Source organism: Artibeus jamaicensis, unplaced genomic scaffold, assembly GCF_021234435.1.
Source record: "Artibeus jamaicensis isolate MK-2021 breed Jamaican fruit bat unplaced genomic scaffold, CSHL_Jam_final contig_519, whole genome shotgun sequence".
Taxonomy (NCBI): Eukaryota; Metazoa; Chordata; class Mammalia; order Chiroptera; family Phyllostomidae; genus Artibeus; species Artibeus jamaicensis.
The window spans coordinates 48279715-48300697 of record NW_026521871.1 but is presented as its reverse complement, the minus strand read 5'-3'; the positions used below and the strand labels follow the sequence as shown (position 1 = coordinate 48300697).

At 39.6% G+C, this 20983-nt stretch overlaps 1 protein-coding gene across 1 annotated transcript in view; it reads right to left on the bottom strand.

Annotated features, from left to right (window-relative positions):
• Positions 1-20983, bottom strand: part of OXSR1 (oxidative stress responsive kinase 1) — a 77434-nt gene that overhangs the window by 14755 nt on the left and 41696 nt on the right. Inside the window, exons 6-11 of the mRNA XM_053669252.1 lie at positions 16523-16632; positions 14397-14498; positions 9867-10000; positions 7923-7971; positions 7034-7099; positions 1349-1471 (exon numbers count right to left, since the gene is read on the bottom strand). Of these exons, the coding sequence (XP_053525227.1) occupies positions 1349-1471; positions 7034-7099; positions 7923-7971; positions 9867-10000; positions 14397-14498; positions 16523-16632 (584 nt within the window). The remainder of the gene's footprint in view (positions 1-1348; positions 1472-7033; positions 7100-7922; positions 7972-9866; positions 10001-14396; positions 14499-16522; positions 16633-20983) is intronic.

The window sequence follows — 20983 nt, the reverse complement described above, 5'->3', positions numbered from 1 at the left end:
AGCCCTGTAAATGTACTGCTCATCACAACTTTCCCCTATATCTAGCATCTGTTGATGCTCCTTGCCTGATCTAATCTTTATGAGTGCTTTATGATGGATGAAAATGATAATTTTCCTTCTTCAACACTCCTCAACATTTACCAGTCAGTACTGGCCAGTCACGATAATGAAAAAGCATACCTTTCTCCTATGTATTGCTATGAACTCAGAGATTCCTATTTTTCAAATTACTTATAATTTATTACTGTACTTAATGATTTTGATGATTATATTCTGGCTAATTTGGCCACTAGGAGCCCTGTCAACAGGGCTCTTATATTATTAAACTTTTTGTTTCAATAACAGATATCCTCTTTTTGACAAAATAAAGTACCCCAGATTCATCTTGTGCATTATCTGTGTGAGCCTGGGCATCAGCCGTTTCTCCATGAAGCTTTCATTCTTGAAAGCAGGCAAAACTGCCACTACCCACCGCCCATCCCACACAGAGTTCTGAGCGGTCAAGGTTGTAATGACCTCAAATGTCATGTCTCCTACACACTTTGGAGACTCCAGTAACTTTGAGAATAAGCTGTTTAATGTTTGCATTAGCTCACTGATTCTCTTTTCATTGTTTAAAAACTCTTTTTTTTCTCAGTTTCATTTTGCTATTTCTATTGCTAGCCTTCAAGTTCATTCATCTTTTCTTCTACAGTCTAATTTGCTCCTAATCCCATCTGATTTATTTTTCATCTCGGGCATTGCAATAGTCTATCAATCTGATTTTGTGTGTGTTTGTTTTCTATTCTTTGGATTGAGTCCTAACAATCAACTGGAGGCATTAACTTTAGGCAAGAGTGATAAAGCAATAGAAAAGTAAGACCCGTGTCTTCACTGCTTCTGGCAAGAACTAACACATACACCATCAGCAATATTATCATCATCCAGGATATACCAATTAAAGAGATACACTATTACTCTTCAGGTAGAAGATTAGCAGACCTCGGGAACAAAGTTCTATTACTGTTAGTCTTTCAAGTTCACGAATCTTTTCCTTGCAATGTATTAATCAGGCATTAACCCTACCCAGTGTATTATCTCAGACATTGTAGTTTTCATCTCTAGATTGAATCATTTGTACATGCCCTGGATATTATCATATTCAAACAGACCTGCCAGCCCACTTTCCCAGGTAAAATCAATTGGGCTCCTATGTTGGTGAGTTGGTCAATGAAATTCTGTCACTAACACTTGCATTTTTTATACTTTGCCTGGGTAGGCTGACCAGAATCACAGAATACAGTATTATCCCCCAGGCTTCAGACAAAATGGCAGGGCTCTAGCTAAAGCACAGTGTCACAAAACTTACCCTGAGCTGTGAAATTGCTGCTTTCCCTTCCTCACTTTCTTCATCAAATTCATCATCACTCCACTCCCAGCCTCCGTCCTCCGTCTTATGAAGACGGCCACTGGAGCCTGGCACTCTCCGAACCTGCTCACGGGAAGAGACATACACTATGGTCAGGTTGACACTTATTATATAGAAAAGTCAATCATATTTTCCTCTCCTCTCCTACTACTTCAACGCAGTAAACAAATAATAACTTTCCTTGCAAGTATCTTCCACTCCTCATTGGCTCTGTTTACAATCTTTAGTTTTTCTTCACTCACAACCACTGACTTTTCCTGTATTTCTATACTCTGAACTTGAACATCAGCTAAGTCCTCCCTAGGTGAAGTCATAGGTCAAATGAATATTTTCTTTTTAATTTTAATTTTTTACTATTTTTAACAGTAGTATTTTTTTTTATTTTTAAAATTTTATTGATTATGCCATTATATTTGTTCTATTTCCCCCCTTCATTCCCCTCCACCCTGCACACCCCTCCCCCACCATTCCCCCCCTTAGTTCATGAATGCCACGTCCACTGCCGTGTCCACTGTTGGATCCCTCTCTCCGTGACAAGGTCCTGAGAGGGGGTGTAAGACTTCAAGGAAGCAGTTTCCAACCTGGTGGACGTGGCATGGAAGGCCTTGCAATACCTATTGTGATTGTGCTTGCTTTGGGGATCATGCCCCTTTTTGCTTTAATCATTATGAATACCCTGGCAGTGATTCAGATAGTGTGCCTGGACCTTTCCCGGCTCAATGAACAGAATAGTAATATCATACTAGAACGTCAGGGAATATAGGCACAAGGAAACAATCAGAACAATCTGAGAATTCAGGCTTAATCAATAACAATCATTAGAAAAACACCCAAGATAAGATAGAATACTCTAGGAAATCAGGAGATGATCTCACTACTTTCTCAGAGGGAATCAAAGTACAAAACATGTCTATAAAAGAACTCCTAGAGAAACTTAAAAGAAGTACCCTTAAAGCCCCCTGTAACATAGGAATAGCCCCTCCTTTACCTTGAATAGGAATATATATCAACTAGACAGGCAAAGTAATAACAAAGGCTAGTTTTAAACTAAACAGTTACTAAGGAGTCAGAATTTATAGTACACAGAAAAACATTTTAAGCAAAAAAAAAGGTAGATAGCTAAGTTAGACATCACAAGGGCCTTATAATAAATTTCCTATTTTCTCTACTCAATCTAGCGTATCCTTATGCCCTATACCAAATTCTGAGAAACTTTAATATACAATAAGATATTTCTAACTGTCTGATTAATGGCTCTCCTAGTTAAAATAATTTTTAACTAAATCTATGGGAACTTTTGTACTTTTACTGATTACCTTTGTATTGATTTTTTCTGCTTAAATGATCATGTTATACTGCAAATATTAATCACTACCTGAAATGAAAATTATAAAAACCTGCTTGTACTTGCAATAAACGGAACAGAGCTTCACTGTCCTTTGAGGCGTGTTGTCGTCTGTTACCCAGCGCCGACGCCTACCCTCACCTGTGGGACCCCTTGACCCGCTGCGGCCGGACCGCGGCACATGAACACGTGTCTCAAGTTCTTTAGATTCTATATTTACCATACTATTCTTGCCCTCCTCCCTATTTATTTTCTATCTACTGTCTATGCTACTTATTTTCTGTACCTTCTCCCCCCTTCTCCTTCTCCCACTCCCCTGTTGCTAATCCTCCATGTGATCTTCATTTCTATGGTTCTGCTCCTGATCTAGCTGTCCTCTTAGTTTGCTTTTGTTTTAGGTGTGGTTGTTACTAACTGTGAGTTTGCTGTCCTTTCACTGTTCATCTTTTTTATCTTCTTTTTCTTAGATAAGTCCCTTTAACATTTCATATAATAAGGGCTTGGTGATGATGAACTCCTTGAATTTGATCTTATCTGAGAAGCACTTTATCTGTCCTTCCATTCTAAATGAAAACTTTGCTGGATAGAGCAATCTTGGATGTAGGTCTTTGGATTTCATGACTTGGAATACCTCTTTCCAGCCCCTTCTTGCCTGTAAGGTCTCTTTTGAGAAATCAGCTGACATGGGAAGTCCTTTGTAGGTGACTGTCCCCTTATCTCTTGCTGCTTCTAGGATTCTCTCCTTCATTTTAATCTTGGCTAATGTAATGATGATGTGCCTTGGTGTGTTCCTCCTTGGGTCCAACTTCTTTGGGACTCTCTGAGCTTCCTGGACTTCCTGGAAGTCTATTTCCTTTGCCAGAACGGGGAAGTTCTCCTTTATTATTTGTTCAAATAAGGTTTCCACTTCTGACTGTTCCTCTTCCCCTTCTAGTACCCCTATAATTCGAATGTTGGAACGTTTAAAGATGTCCTGGAGGTTCCTAGGCCTCTCCTCATTTTTTTTGAATTCTTTTTTCTTCATTCTTTTCTGTTTGGTCATTTTTTCCTTCCTTCTGGTATACTCCCTTGATTTGCGTCCCAGTTTCCTTTCCATTACTATTGGTTTCCTGTGCATTTCCCTTCATTTCAATTAGTTTAACCTTCATATGTTCCTCTAATTTGTGACTAAAATCAACCAGTTCTGTGAGCATTCTGATCACCAGTGTTTTGAACTGTGCATCTGAAAGTTTGGCTATTTCTTCATCGCTTAGATTTATTGGCTCTGGGGCTGTGAGTTGTTCTTGAGCATGTTTTGATCTGTTTGTGCCTGTTACGTATGAGGAGCGCAGGCTTAGGTGTTCACCAGGGCGGGGCCACCCAGGTTGCTGGTTTGTGATGCTGTATGTGGGGGTGGGGTCAGAGAGGGAGCAATGGCAGTCCTCTTTGCTTGGCTTCACCGCTCGCCCCCACCTGTTTATCTGAGAGTGCAAATGTGTGAGCCTACTGCCCTGTGCCAAGGCCTGCTCGGTCTGTCTCAATGCTCATCTCTTCACTGGTTTATCTGAGCACAAATACTCAACCACAGTCAGACAGCCGCGCCACGCCTTCCCTCGGTCCGCCAGTAGCTACCCTGCACCTGGGATCTGCACCCTCGGCTGCCTGCGTGCCGCCCGGGTAGGGAAAATCTTTTTTGCCGGACCCGCTCCGCTGCTGGCTTCGCCCCTCTCACCAGTTTAGCTGAGCAGTGCGTTGTTTCCGGACTCCGTATTGTTCGATTTTCTGTGGTTTGGTTGCATTTATTGTTAAAACTTCATTGTTTTTAGATTTGGCTGTGCGAGGAAGGAAAGTGTTTCCACCTACGCCTCCATCTTGGCGGAAGTCTCTAATTTTAATTTTTAAAATCACAATTATACCTGCCTAGTTTTAAGAGTAGTATAGCTATGAAAGTTTTGTTCAGAAAAACAACAATCTCCTGCCTTTCATCCTTTCTACCACCAGCAACCATTTTCAACTCATTTTAAGTTATTGTTTTGGAATTTATATTTCTCTCTACATATAACATTGTCTCATTATTACCCTTTAAGGTTTCTGGTTTTAGGAATTACCCACTGAACTTCCCACTATAGAAAAAGAATTTAACCCTATTATCAATCCTCTACTCTTAAGATACACTGTAATTTGGGTTAAATCAATATTTAGTTTTACATAACCTGATTACAAGTACATAAATGATACAGCTGAGCCTTACTGTACATTAAAGTTACCTTCCTTTGCTACATTTTTGTTCTCCCTGGAGTTAATATTTGCCTATTTCTATGTACTTGTCAGTATTTACTCCCCAATTCTCTCCCGGCTATGTAGATCTTCTCTTAGCACATTAACATGTACCATGTGTTCTGCATCAGCATTATCTTCCTGAGGAAGCCTCCCCCCAGAGCCTCGTCTCTGCTCCCCCCTGGAAAGGTTTCACACCAGGTCTGCTGCCTCAGATCTCACACTACCATTACCCAGAGGACCCTGCTTCCTGCATCACGTAACTTCTCTGTTCTTGGTTTAAGCACTTCCTCCACTATTAGCATACATTTACTCACTTACTAAAGCCATGCATTTCTGAACATATCTTTATTGCATCTTCACATTTCACTTATAGCCTGTCTGATAAAAAATTGGTCTGGGTTAGAAACCTTGTTCTTTGATAATGTTGAACATAACTGCTCCGTTGTGGTCTGGTTTCCAGAGGTGCTGCTGAGGCCATTCGGACTGGTGAACCTGTCTGTGATCACACCTATTTATTACCTTTTGCCTCCAGAATTCTGAGTTAGCACAGCAGTGGGCCTCAGTGTTGGTCTATTTTCATTCATTGTGCTGGGTACTTAGACTCTTTCAATCAGGAAATTCATGACCATCAGTTTAAATTTTTTTTCAGACAGAAATTACTTCAAGAAGATTTCCTTTCTCTTGGGTTTTTGTTTGGTTGGGTTTTTTTTGGTTCTCCTTTTCCAGAACTGTTTTTATTCATCTGTTGAACCATTTTGAATGATCCTCTAATGTTTTTGTCTTTTTTCTCCTATTATCTACTGCTTGGCCACTTGGCTCTGTTTTCTGAGAAATTTCCTTAACTCGACTCTACAGCTTTGCATTCAATTTTTTCATTTCTTCTTCAATATTTCAGTTTCCATGAGCTTTTTGTCAGGGTGCTGCCATTCTCTAAATGCTTCTTTTAAACAGCTTTATTGAGATATAATTCATGTAGCATATAATTAACCCATTTCAAGTATAGAATTCAATGATTTTTAGTTTATTCAGAGCTGTGAAACCATCTCCACAATCAAGTTTAGATTACTCTCATCACTCCCTCCCCATCCCCCACCCCACCCCAACCCTGCAAAACAACCCATACCCATTACCAACTAACTGCTCATTTATCTACAATCCCTCCAGGCCTTCGCACCTGCTACTCTACTTTGTCTCTACACATTGGCCTGGTCTGAGCATTTCACATAAATGGAATCATACAACCTGCTGTCTTTTGTAACTGGCTTCCTTCAATTGCCATAATGTTTTAAAGGCTCATATCTGCTATGGCATGTATCAGTACTTCATTCCTCTTTATTGCAAAATAATACTCTCTTATACAGATACACGACATCTTACATGTCCATTCATCAGCAGATGGACATTCAGGTTATTTGCACTTTTTAGTTTATGAATAATGCTGCTAAGAACATATGCGTACATACTGTTGTGTGTACGTGTTTTCAGTTCTCTTTCAGATGCTGAGAAGTGGAACTGCAGGCCATATGGCAACCTTATTTAGACTGAGGAACTGCCGGACTCCTTTCTAAAGCGGTTGCACCATTTTACATTTACTTCTATTGATGTGTGAGGGTTCCAATTTCTCCACATGTTTATCAATACTTGTTTTCTGTCTTTTTCAGTGCACTCGCTCTAATGGGTGTGAAGTGGTATCTGGGGTATTTCCGTATGGTGGGAAGAAAGGGCCCAATTCACAACTCACTCTGGAAGTTGCACACAGTGACTCAGCACAGGTTAGAATTAATTCATCAAGCGTCTAACATACTTTCCATTCTAGCAGATAGCAAAGGAATACTGAGGCAGCATTCAGTACACCAATGGATATTTGATAAATGAATGTATTAAAGAATGTGAAAGGACTGAAAGAAACCGAGTAACACTCATACTGTTAACAAACTATTACTTAACACATACTTTCCAAATGCAAAAGCAAATCTGTTCTAAGCAATTACCCAGGAAAATGGAGTTAAATACCCATTTACCTTTTTAGCTCTTTCAAAAATGGTTGGTGCTCTCTGCAATATTTTTTCTTGAAGAAATTCTTTATTCTGGAGAGGAAAAATAAGAATTTTTCTTCTTTACAAGATTTTATCAAACAAACAAAAAAAACTGACAAAGAAACACTCACCAATATTAATTATGTGACCAAGTAAATGTTTTATAAAGAAGTTCGAGAAAAGGGCCATTCTTCCATTCTGAAGCCCCTTTAGGACACTGTACCCCGGGTCTACAAACCGAAACAGAGCTGCAGCGCACGGTGACGAGCCATTTCCATGAAAAGTTTGCTTTTTACCGTGTGTCCTTTGGGACCATGGCCCCACACTTCCAACTACAGTAACATCCACTCATTTGCCTCTTTGGGAAATGAGATGTTTACTCACCTGAAATGAGAGCTCAGTACTTTATACAGATTATATTTATAATGGCAAAATTTAATATTCGTTGTTCTAAGTTTACCCTGACATTTAAAAATAAATTTACATATTCTAAAGCATCTTAATTACCAAAGACTATATAGATCATGCAATTATTTGATCTATTATCGTTCTTCACAACATAGTCATCTTAAAAAAATAAAACTTCTGAATGGTAAACCTAATTCGTAACTAAATTAGGAAGAAAATCAAATGAATACATAAAATCGAAAGTTAGAATTCCCACCCTGGCTGATATAACTCAGCAGACTGAGTGGATGGAAGGTGGCCAGTTCAACTCCTGGTCAGAGCACATGCTTGAGCTATGGGCCAGCTTCCAGTTGGGAGCACGCAAAAGGCAACCCACACATTTCTCTCCCTCTCTTTCTCCCTCCCTTCCCTTCTCTCTAAAGAATAAATATATCAAATCTTTTCAAAATAAGTTAGAATTTCCTACCTTTGCCTTTTGGAAGAATTTATGCCTCAACAATTCCGCTGCTGTTGGTCTAAAACCAGAAAAGAAAATTTTTACAGTCAATTCAAGTGTGATGTGGGATTTTCTTCTTCAAAAATAGGAAAATGGTTTCTTAAGCAGTAAGATAAAAACTCAGTGTACTCCACTCTCCCTAACCTGCTAAAAAAAAAAAAAAAGTAAGATAAACTTGGTATAAGACGTTATAGAGAATAAAACTCATAGAAATGTCCTGATAATAAGTGTTGTAGGTCTTTGACAAAATCATTAGTGAAATGTTTCTTTTGAAAGCATGACTTCATAGTGACTTCCACTATATTTGCTATTTGATATTATTTCCCAAGAAGTAGGCTAGATAATGTTTACTTAACAAGGCATAAAAATACATCTAATCTCACAAAGTCCCCCGCTTCTTTCTATGTGGCTAGCTGCTAGCCATCAACACGGGTGATACATAGTTTTAAAAACAGATTTCACCATTTCTCTGAACAAACAGGATTCTAAATGTAATGGATAGTCCTCAAATTTAATCTAAACTCAATTTTAACTCAACTGTACTTACTTTCTTCATTTAAGTAAAGGCATCATTATCAATTTTACAATTTTTACTGAGTATGATTGAGAATAAAGAGTAAACAGTGCTATACATAGGAGCTGGACCTGGCAAGGTAATAATTTTGCTTTCTAATCCTGTGCTTTCCTGCATGGCATGGTTAGAATAAATTCAGACTGAACACCTGAAGAATATCCAGGACACAGGGCTTGATTATTCAGGAGAGATTTTTGCTCTATCTTTGTGATAATAGACAGATTTTGTTTGCTTTCTGGTCTATCCTTTCACTCAAGATCTAGTCTCAGTTTAAAATCCCAACTGGGCTGACCCGTTATCTCATATCCAGTCCCTGTGTGGAAGTGGGAATGAACAGTGTCCCACTGTGGACAGGCACAGAATTAGTTCATGATATTTCTTCTCTAATTTATGGTTTCCTCATTTCTTTTGAAATCTGAGGACTTCCCTTTATTGAAAGCTCTTGTCTGGATTTTTTTTTTAATTTGACAGATTTATCCAGAACTTCTGGGTATTTATAACAAGAGAATTCTGTTATTTCAGTCAACTAAGTTGGCAGAAACCAAGTAGTCCCTATCTTTTATACCAGTTTATTGAGAAACAGAAAAAAAGTCCTAAACAGAGGTTTGAACTTTGCTCCCTATACTTCTTACCCTTTCCGATATTCCCAACAATAAATTCTGAAGACCCATGAAATACACTAAAGTCATTTGTTGACCATGAGAGAAAGCGAAGAGAGAGTTTTGGATTCAAGTCCCACCTCTATGTCTATGTCTGTGACTAGACAGCTGCTCAACCTCAAAGACAAAAGGTTGTACTCAGGATCTTCAAGATTCTACGACTCTGTTTAACTCACAGATATACACACATTAGATGACCATATTTATTCATCTGCTTGTCATCCAGTCTAGTATTAACAAGATAAAACTCTTTCAAGCCTTGGTCCACTTATTAAAACATCTTTCCAATAAGGAAAGATTATTGGTCATATATTTACTATGTATATTTCCCTTATTAACATTATAAACAGCATTATTTATTTATAACTCTTAAATGCAAATTGAAAGTGACCCCTCCCACTCACTTGATGTTTTATTACTAGAGAATTCACAACATACAAATATGTAATTGTAAGAAATTAGCAGGAAATAGCAGAACTATTTAGGGTACATTGTATACTAAAAAGTAGAAAGTAATTTATTCATTTCCAATCTAGGGTAATGATCTCTATATATTTTTTTATAGTTTGTATTTATTTCTTTGTATATTTCCTGTCCATGTATTCTAGTTATATATTAGATGTACATGATTCTAGTTACATATTGGATGAAGAGAAAAATATGCTTTATCTCATATATAACCTTTTTTCTGGATCCTTTTGAAGGCACAACGAAATCATTTTCCTAAATGATTTTCCATATTTTTTCAGCATCTCTTTATCTTGAACACCAGTTTCCAAAGATGGCGGGTCATTCTGCAGTGTCAGCATCAAAACCTGTAAGATTTTCAATATAATAAAAATTTCTGACAACTCAATGAAATATTGTGGCCAAGATTTTTTTTTCTATAAACAGTCCCCAACATACAAGAAGATTTTATTTTCTGGAAGTTCACATCTGGATCGGTGTTTCAGAACCTGGAGTCATCCACATAAACAGTATCCTACCGAAAGCTGGCTTCCCAGATGGCGTGCCTACCAGGGCTCCGCTGCATCTGCACAGCACATCCTCTGGTTAGAATCCTTTCTTCACATCTTCTGTCCCCACTCCTATACTACCAAACTATCTTTAGAAAAATTAAAACCACAGCAAAATTCAGAGTGTAAACTTGTTGACTTTACCTATTCATGGCTCTGTTTCAACCTGACACCTGATAATCTGGCCTTCTCTTCACAGAACTCCCCAGAAACTTCTACCATAGGAGTAACTGTTCTCATTCTTCCCACCTTCCCCAGAGCAACTGACAGTCCTCACTGTCCTGTCCGTCTCTTCCTGCTTCGACTTCCAGGGCCACACACTAGCTCGACGGACAGAGGTGGAGGTAACAAAGGCATTATGTGTGTGATAGGACTGGGGGTTTGTGTTTTTCTATGCTGCTGAATGTTTTTAAAAAAGCATCAACCATTTTCCTAAATGTAAAGTCAATAGTGAAAAATAAAGGGGGGGGCTACAATTAGATTACTTGCTTTTCAGATTTATATTTACTGAAACAAAATTACTAAGGTTGGTGATAGTTCTTATTTTGAGCAACTAGGTTAGCATGTATATGTCTGGCAATAATTGGAGGAGTCACTGCCTACAATGGATTAAAAGTAATAAACCTCATCCTCCTCTTGCCAACTTCAATTTTAAAAATAAGCCATGTCTTTGGCCTTGCAGTTATACTAAAAAAAAAAAAAAAAAAAAAGCCTTCTTAAAATCTTGTGAAAGTGGAGAAATCTCCTAGGAGTCCTTAATTTTTAGGAAAATCATGGCCTTAAAATATCACTAATCTCCCACAGAATCAAAACTTCACCCATCAAACATTTATCTCTGTGTGTGTGTGTGTGTGTGTATGTGTATACATGTTTTGAACAGGAGAGTTAAGAGTTTCTTTTATAATACACCTTTACTGGTTTTGTTCCTCTTCTACACTGTTAGAGCCCTAAAGGTCCCCAAGCACGCCACAATCACACGGATGTGAACAATATCAACATGACAACAATTCACAATGGTGATTTGCCATTTTACACAGTCACAGGACATCAGAACTTCTGGTCAAGATGGAGGCACAGGAAAACACAGCTCACCTCCTCACACGACCAAAGCAAAGTCACAGCTAAACTACAGAACAAATATCACTCAGAACTGTCAGAAAATCAAAGTGCATGGAGGTCTGAAAACTAGGCAATTAAAGAAACCACATTCATCCAGATGAGCAGTAGGGGTGAAGGGCCAGTGATACAGAAATGCAGAACCAGCTAGTCCCAAATCCACAAGTGGTGGATATAAAATGAAGGGGTACCTCGGGAGCAAGGGATCCCAGCCCCACACCAGACCACCCAGGCCAGGGTTCCAGTGCCAAGAAGGTAAGTCCCCATAACTTCTGGCTATAAAAACCAGTGGGTGTTGTGTTGGCGGAGGAAACTGGGATTTCCAGGCATCTCCTCTTGGGTGGCTCCGCACGTGGACTTACTCAGACTCACTCCCTCTTGGCTCCAGCAACCAGAGCAGCACCTTGAGGAGCACCAGTGGCACACAGGGAGGGACTGAAGTATCTGGCATCAGGGCAAGAGCTGGGGACAGCTCCCTTCCAGACAGAACTGCAGACAGCAGCCATTGTTCCTTTTCTGAGTCCTTCCCCACCACAGAGCCACAGTGCTGCAGCACCATGTGTGTGTCTCCATCAACCCAGCTCATATGTGCCCTGACAATTACCTAAGACTCGGCCCCATCCAACTTATAGCCCCACCCATGCTGGTAACAGTGGCTTTTCCATATGAATGGCTAGGCTAGGTACAGGCTTCAGACCTTCCTAAATCTGCCCAAACAAGCACCGACTGAGCCCAGCCCCATACCTCTCACTGAGTGTCCCTAGGCCCAGCACTAGCAGCAGCCATCTGTAGATTGGTTTATAGTTTATGCCAAGGGGCCCCAGACAGAACACATGTGGTGGCTGACCTTGACCTACACCACCAAGGAAATGCCAGAGCCTGTGCACCTGGCAGACAGTTACAGATCACATCAGAGCACCAACACCCATCTACCTCTGCAAGCCACAGAGGGAGGTGGTCACAGCCAGTCCCATCAGCTGTCTGGTCTGGGTAAATCCCTCCCATTGACCTGCTGACAGCAATCAAGACTCAACTGCAAAAGAAGGGAGTACTCAGTGCACACAGAGGGCACACCTGGACTACCCAGCTTGGAGAATAGGGGAGGCTGTGCCACTGGACCCTACAGGTCACCTACTACATTAGGCCACACTACCAAAACAAAGTCAAAGCAGCTCTATGTAATCCACAGAAACAAATACGAGGAGGCTCCAAAAATGAAAAGACAAAGAAATATGGCCCGAATGAAAGAAGAGATTAAAACTCCAAAAAAAGAACTAAACAAAACAGAGGTAAGCAAGCAATCAGATACAGAGTTCAAAAAACTGGTTATAAAGATGCTCAAGGACTCAGTGGCGCTTCGACAGAATAAAAATGATCAGAAATGAGGGAGACACTAACTGAAGTAAAGAACAGTTTACAGGATATCAACACTGGAGTGCATAAAGCTGAGAATCAAATCAATGACTTGGAACATAAGGGAGTGAAAGACATCCAATCAGTACAGTCAGAAGAAAAGAGAATCCAATAAGAATCAAGGATAGTGTAAGGAGCCTCCGGCACAACTTCAAGCATTCCAACATTCACATCACAGGGGTGCCAGAAGGAGAAGAGAAAGAGACAAAGGAGTTCCCTTAAGACTGTCAGCTGATTTCTGAAAAGAAACTTTGCACGCAAGAAGGGACTGGCAAGAAGTATTCAAAGTGATGACCTACAAGGACATACAACCTAGATGACTCCATCCAGCAAAGCTATCAGAGTCCACGGGCACATACAGTGTTTTCAGACAAGGTAAAGCTAAAGGAGTTGATCATCACCAAACCACTATTATATGAAATGTAAAAGGACTTATTTATGAAAAAGATCAAAACTATGAACATTAAAATGGCAATAAGTATCAACTGAGTCTAAAAAACAAACTGAGCAAACAAGCAGAATGGAAACAGAATCACAGATATGGAGAACACTGGGCTGCTGGCCAGCGGGGAGGGGGATCTGGAGGACCGAGGGAAAAGCTGCAGAGACTGAGAGATACAAATTGGTAGTTACAGAATAGGCAGGGGGATGTTAGGAGCAAGTATAGGAAATACAGTTGCCAAAAAACTTATATGCATGATCCATGAACATGAACAAAGGAAGGGCACTGTTGGATGGATTGGGGGCTGCTGGGTGGAGAGGGGCAAGGGGGGGAATTGGGACAACTGTAATAATATAATCAATAAAAAAATAAAGTCATAGGATATCTTGATACAGTGGGCAAAAAGAACTATAAACAATAGCTACAACTACAAAGAGAACAGAATTCATGAGCATATTATAACTAAGGAGTCATACAAACAAAAATGGTTACTAACAGTGCTGGCAGCGTCATCTTAAACACAAAACCTCATCCCGTTCCTAATGTTGGAGACAGGATTAGCAACTGCATCTCAGGTAACTACTATGTCAGGAAATAATACTAGGTCTTTTATAAGCTGCTTAGTGTCCTACCACAAAGCAAACTTTTATTAATAAAATGAGCATAATACATATGTATGACACATGAACACTTTGCATAGATTATCTTATTTTAGACATGAAAAGCACTTCAAACAGTGCCTGGGAAAATAAATGCTCAGTGAAGGTTAGCTATAATACTATTAATACACAACCCTTCCAACACCCTTAGAAAGTGGAAACGATCACCATCCCCATTAAGGGTGACTGTAAGGAACACACACTAAAACGAGAAGCATCAGATCCTAGTATCAGACTAGTAACAATCAGGGGGTAGACAGTCATCATATAAAAAGGTCAACTCCAAGGTACAGTCCTTCAGTACTGAACACCAAATCGTTAACACAGATTTTAACTGCTACAGGAGTTAAAAGAATGCAGAGCAGAACTGTATGAGTAAAAATGTCAAAGAAACAAAGCCATTGTTTAAAAAGCCTAGCTAGCTATATGCCAGTAAATCAATTTGCTTTATTAAATTATAGCTAAAAGTAAAAGCTAAAAAAAAACCAACCACCCAAAAACAAAAAACCGCTCTGAAACAGAACGGACATATGAGCTGAGGTGGTATTTCGAACAGGAACCTCACCTTCATTGGTGGATACTTATGATAAGGAGCTGCGCCTGTGGCCAGCTCAATCGCTGTGATTCCGAAACTCCAGATATCGGCTTTGAAATCATAACCTCTAACCTGTAAAGAACAGAGAAACAACATGATTAATTTAACTACCCTAAAAGCACTTTTAAAAGGTAGCTCCCAATACGTATCAAGAAACACGACAGTGTTCATCAGCTTTAAACCAATAAAATAATCTAAAGTAGGCAAAAGCTAAATACACTTGAGAACAAGGGAATAAAAAGAGGGCTACCTGAATGAGCATTTACCAACAATGGGGAAATTGTTAAGTACGCATATTCATTTCAAGAAATAGTATACAGGTAACCAGAAGCAAGGTTAATGAATTCCACCTGAAAATATGAAAAACAACCTGTGATAAAACATGAAAAAAAAAACCATGAAATTTTTCACAAGTTTTGATACCATTATTACAAGCAGGTATTACAAGAAGTCTATAAAAGAAATAATTAATTAGAATGAAATGTTAGGCAATGTGCCCTGGCTAGTGTAGCTCGGTGGATTGAGCACAGGCTGTGAACCAAAGGGTATCTGGTTCAATTCCCAGTCAGGGCACGTGCCCGGGTTTCGGGCCAGGTCCTCAGTACGGGCTCATGACAAGCAACCACACACTGATGTTTCTCTCCTCCTCTTTCTCCTTTTCTTCCCCTTTCTCTAAAAAGAAATGTTAGGCAATGTTAGGTGGTCATGCTTTCAAAATTTCTTACGGTATTGTTTTATCATCCTAATTTCTATAATGAAAACGTTACCAAGGATGTGAATGTTGTTAAAGCTACTTGTGTGAACATATTGCCAAATTCCTCTCATATTGCCACCGGCACATTACGAAACTATGGCTCCCATAACTATGTCTTCATTGCCTATCCTCAGCAATAAATGTGGAGGAGAAATACGTTTTGGGACCAAGAGAGACCTGAAATTAAAGCTCCACATTTTAGCTGTCTTGACATTTGGTAAAAAAGAGGGTCTCTAATGACCTCCGCCCAAACTCCCCTCCCCTCTCTGCTCCTGGAGACGATGTACCCTAGCCCAACAGCGCTGCTTATTCTTGAGTAGCAGGTTTCCACTCCTTGCCAGCACTTGGAATTCTTCAATCAAGCCCATCCCAGGTTCACAAAGAAACCAAGGCACATCCTTACTCTCTAGATACTATGAAGCCTGTCTCCCATGGAAACCGTTTGTTCACTATCCTCCTGCATCAAACCTGTGCAGCATACGGCACTCCCCTCCCCCAGCTATGTGGATGCAGTGCAACAAACTGCTGTCCATCTCATCAGCCCCGTGTCAGGGGTTGTGTGTTCAACCATTGTCAGAGCCTTAGGGTGCGAATCCTTCCCTCAGCAACAGGGGGACACAGGCATTGTAACAGAGTGAACAGTAAATTCAGTTCTACATACTTAGTTTGATTTACCAGTAAGACATTTCTGCAGAACCCATTGTAGAGGGAGTTGGAAACATCTACCTAGAGGCTTAGGAAACAAGACTGGATTGGATATAATTGATAATTAACAAGTGGAAAGTAAAGAGAATATCCAGAGAGTATGTCAGAGAAGAGCTGAGTTCAAGAACAAGGTCCTGGGGAGCAGTGTCATCTAGCAGTAGAAGGAAAGCCAAAAAAGTCAGAGAACTGGCCCGACAAACAGAAAAAAATAAGAACACTACACTAGGGAAGCTAAGGAAGTGAAAGGTGGGCATGGCCCAGAGTGTAGAATGCCACAAAGAGAATGGGACAAGGAACAAGAAATGAGAAGAGGTTTTGAGATTTAGCGGTTTCCGTGATGACAGGACGAGTGACATCAGAGTGCAGTTGTTCGGGAGCGAATGGGGGACAGGGACACGGAAAAAACCAGTCCCTCAAGAACCCAGCAATAAAACTCTTTGCTACGTATACACATAAATCCTGAGCTTCACATGTCCTTTGTAAAGTTTTTTTTTTTAAGGGAGAACGAAAGTCTTAACTAAGAAACAGAAGACCGTGTTTCCCAAAGCTAACCTAGTGCACCAAACAAAAGCACACACCACTCAGTGTTTTTCTATTTCACAACAGAACCCTAAGCCATTTAAAAAAGACACAGTACCTGTTCCATAACTTCAGGTGCCATCCAGCAAGGGGTTCCAACAAAAGTTTTTCTCACTTTATTTCGGGTAATATCACCACCAGTTGCTAAAAAAGCACTAACACCAAAGTCTGAAACAGAACACAACAGCAAGGTATTAGAAGTACAGTGAGTAACATAAATGAACAGGGAAATACGATGTAGTTATAGTTCTATATACAAACAGCCCGACCTCCTCCTTCTGCTGGCCTTTTCTTTTGTGTGTGTGAGAACAAAGTGAGTTTTATCCAGGCAGAGAAAGAGGAGGTGGCCAGGGCACAGGTGCTGCTGTGGAAGAAGCAAAGAGTAGGCACCCGAGGGGACCCGGGCTGACTCAGTGAGCTGCGCCTCTGCTTCCTGACTGAAATAAAACACAATCTAACAGGTCAGGTCCTTCACCCATTCCTCCTCACCCCGACACAGCATCATAACCCCGGGTTCTCCTCCTTGCTCCAACTCCATTCTCTTCACCTCATCTTCCCAACAGAAACTCTATACCCATTAAACAAGAATTCCCTACTGCCCCCTTCCCCCAGCCCTGGCAACCAGCATTCTACTTGGTCTCTATGAATTTGACCACTCTAAGTACTTCGTGTACATGGAGTCATGCAGTACTTGTCTGTTTACAACTGGCTTATCTCACGTAGCATGATGTCCTCAAGGTTCATCCATGTTGACATTCATGCATGTCAGAATCTCCTTCCTTTATAAATCGAATAATATTCCGCTGTAGGTATATTCCACAGTTTGTGTACTGATTTAGCCATTGATGAACAACTAGTTGGCTCTCATGACTTAGCCACAGTAAATAATGCTTTTATAAAAATGGGTGTTACAAATACCTGTTTGGGTCCCTGCTTTCAGTTCTTTGGGGGTTATATACCCAGAAGTGGAACTGCTGGGTCTCATAGTATTTTCAGTTGTTTGAGGGACCACCACACAGTTTTCCACAGCAGCTATACCATTTTACCACTGACAGTGAGCAAGGGTTCCAATTTCTCCACGTCTGTGTTATTTTCTGTTCATTTGTTTTACAGTAGCCATCCTGCTGGGTGTGAGGTGGTATGTCCTTGTACTTTTAATTTGCATTTCCCTGATGATTAGTGATGCTGAGCAGCTTTTCATGTGCTTACTGGGCTTCTGAATATCTTTAGAGAAATGTCTATTCAAGCACATTTTTTAAGACCTTGTTCTTCTGTTGTTAAATTATAGGAGTTCTCTGTATTCTGGATATTATTAGTCTGTTATCAAATATATCACCTGCAAATATTTTCTCCCATTTCATGGGTTGCCTTTTTACTGTTGGTAGACTCTTAGGCATAAAATTTTTAATTTTCATAAAGGCCAGTTTGTCTACTTTTTCTTCTGTTAAGCTGTGCCTTTGGCATAGCATCTAAGAAATCACTGACAAATCTAATTACATGAAACTCCACCCTAGGTTTTCTTTGAAGAATTTCATTGCTTTACGTCTCACATTTAAAACTTTGATCCATTTTAATTTTTGTATATGGTGTTAAGACAAGATCCAACTTCATTCTTTTTCACGGGACTCTGCAGTCTTCTCCGCACCTTTTGTCCTTTCCCCTATGGAGTAGTCCTGGCACACTTGTCCAAACCATTTCACCATATACAGGATGGAGCAGAATTAGATTTAGATGTGTGAACACAAGAAGTGGAATTTACTCTTGTGTGATTATTTATTAATTATTGCATTATTTTCCATATGAACAACTTGTAAACCGACTATGGCCACACCTCGATTGTGAGGGTTTATTTCTGGGCTCTCTTTTCTATTTCCTTGGTCTATCTTTATGCCCGTAACATACTGTTGCTTAGCAGTAAGTTTTGAAAACAGGAAATGTCAATCTTCCAGCTTTGTTCATTCTTTTTCAAGATTGCTTTGACTATCTGCGGTTACTTGAGATTCCATATGAATTTTACAATGGGTTTTTCTATTTCTGCACCCAAAAAAGAAATCACTGGGATTCTGAGAGTGACTGCACTGAATCTGTCAACAGTTTGGGGTAGCATTGACATTTTCACAATACAAGTGCCACCTGCTTTCTAGTTCTCACTTTTATGAAAGATCTACGTGAGTACTGTTTTCACTAACCAAAAGAAACTCAGAGAGGATTTTCACTTAAAAAAAAAAAAGGCATTACTGTACCAATGTAGGTTTTTTGTGAAAGCAAGTGACTTCAAATGAACTCTCTGAAAACAAAAGATATTCTTTGCCTCAAGTTGTCTTGGCTTATGAAAAACTTCATAGAAATACTATACTTTAGGATAGTGGAAAAACCTGTATAGACAGCACATAGTTGGATTATGTGTTTTTTATCCACTGCCAATCTGTCTTTTGTTGGAGAGTTAATCCATTTACATTTAAAGGAATCAGTGATAAGAAGGGACTTTTGTCCTGTTATTTTCTTCATGTCTTAAAGTTTTGTCCTGTAATTCCTGCACCACCTCTTTTGTGCTTAGTTGTACTTTTTCTGGTTGTTGTGAAAGCTTAATTTTTCTCTCTCTCTTTTTGGTCTATATTTTATAGCTATTTCCTTTGTGGCAACCACAGGAATTCTAAAACACTATAATTTGAATTTATACCAGTTTACCTCTAATACACAGAAAAACTCTTCCTTTTACAGCCCTGTTCCCACCCTTTGTGGCTGCTGCCATCACAAAATTACATCTTAATACACTGTGTTCAAAACCATAAATAATTCTTTTAAATGTATTAGTCTCTTAAATTAAGTAGAAAACAAGATGAATTACAAACTAATATTATAGACCAATTGTTTTTAGTAGTGTATTAGTCTGTTAAATCGCATAGAAAACAAAAAGTAGAGCTACAAATCACTGCTACAATAATACTTACAATCATAGCTTTTATATCTGCCCATGTATTTACCTTTATTGAGATCTGTATTTCTTCATACTGCTGGAGTTACTGTCTAGTGTCTTTTTGTTTCATTTTGCAGGAATTTCATTCCTTTGAGCATTTATTGCAGAGCAGGCCTAGTGGAAACATTCCCATATTCCCTCAGCTTTGACTTATCTGAGAATGTCTTCGTTTATTCCTCACTTTTCACAGAGTTTTACCAGATACAGGATTCTTGGCTGAAAATTTTAGCACTTGAATGTATTGGCCCACTGCCTTCTGGCCTGCAAAGTTTTAGATGAGAAATATGCTGACCACCTTACTTGGCAGCCCTTGTGACAATTCATTTCTTTCTTGCTGCTCTCAAGATTCTTGTTCCCGGTTTTTATAAGTTTCATTATAATGCATCTCTGTGTGTCTGTTACTGTTTGTTTGTTTGTTTTTTAACTTGGAGATTGTTGAGCTTCTTAGAGCTTATATTCATGTCTTTCATCAAATTTGGGGAGTTGTCAACCATTACTTCATCAAACAACTCTCTGCACACCTGTCTCTCTTCTGCTGGGCTTCCCACAATGCGTATGTTGGTCCACTTACTGGTGTCCAACTAGTCCCTTGGGCTCTGTTCACTTTTCTTCAATCCTCTTCCCTCCTATTCATCAGACTGCTAATTTCCATTTCCCTGTCTTCAAGCTCACCAAGTCTTTCTTCTGCCAATTCAAATATGCAAGTGAATTTTCCAGTGAGTTTTTCATTTTGCAGTACAAGTTACTGTACTTTTTTAGCTGCATAATTTCTTTTGGTTTCTTTTAGGATTCCTCTATGTAGTAATAGTTCCATTTTGCTCACACATTGCCTCCACTGGTTTCTGTGCATCATCCTTTACTTGTCTGAGCCTCTTTAAGACGACTGTTTTAAACTCTTTGTCTAGTAGATCTGCCGTCAGGTCTTTTTCACTGACAGTTTCTGTTAATTTATGTCTTTCCCCTGACAAGTTTCACTGAAAGCCTTATAATTTTTCTGTTGAAAACTGGAGATCTGAATCTAAAAATACGGCAACTGTGAAGATCAGATTCTATCTCCTTTCCAGTGTTTGCTGTTTTGTTAATGTTTTGGGGTTTTTTGGGGGGGCATGGGGGTTGTTGTAGACTGTGTGTCAAGCATCACCCTGAGGTGTAAACCTAAGTTCTGAGATCGTTTCTGCACTTTTACCTTGGCATTTACTGTTATCTTTCAATTTTTCCTGAAAGTGTAGTTGTTTCTTAATGCCCTAGTCTTTAATGTCTGGCTTCCAAAGGGGAAAGAACAGAAAAATGAATGGAAGGAAAAAAGGTGCTAGCCTGTGAGGTCCCCTGGAAGTCACTTGTGGGGCACGGGGTGCAACCATAATGGCTGCTTGGCTCTTTGCCTGCACCTTTCAGATCAGAAACAGCAATCGGTGATCAGAGCACAGATGCCTGATATTCAGACAACAAAATCCTTTTTGCCCACCATGGTTCACGCAAACTGCTCCAAAAACATATGCACAGCTGCCCACAATGTGGCTGTTGGGTAAGGAATGGGTGCTC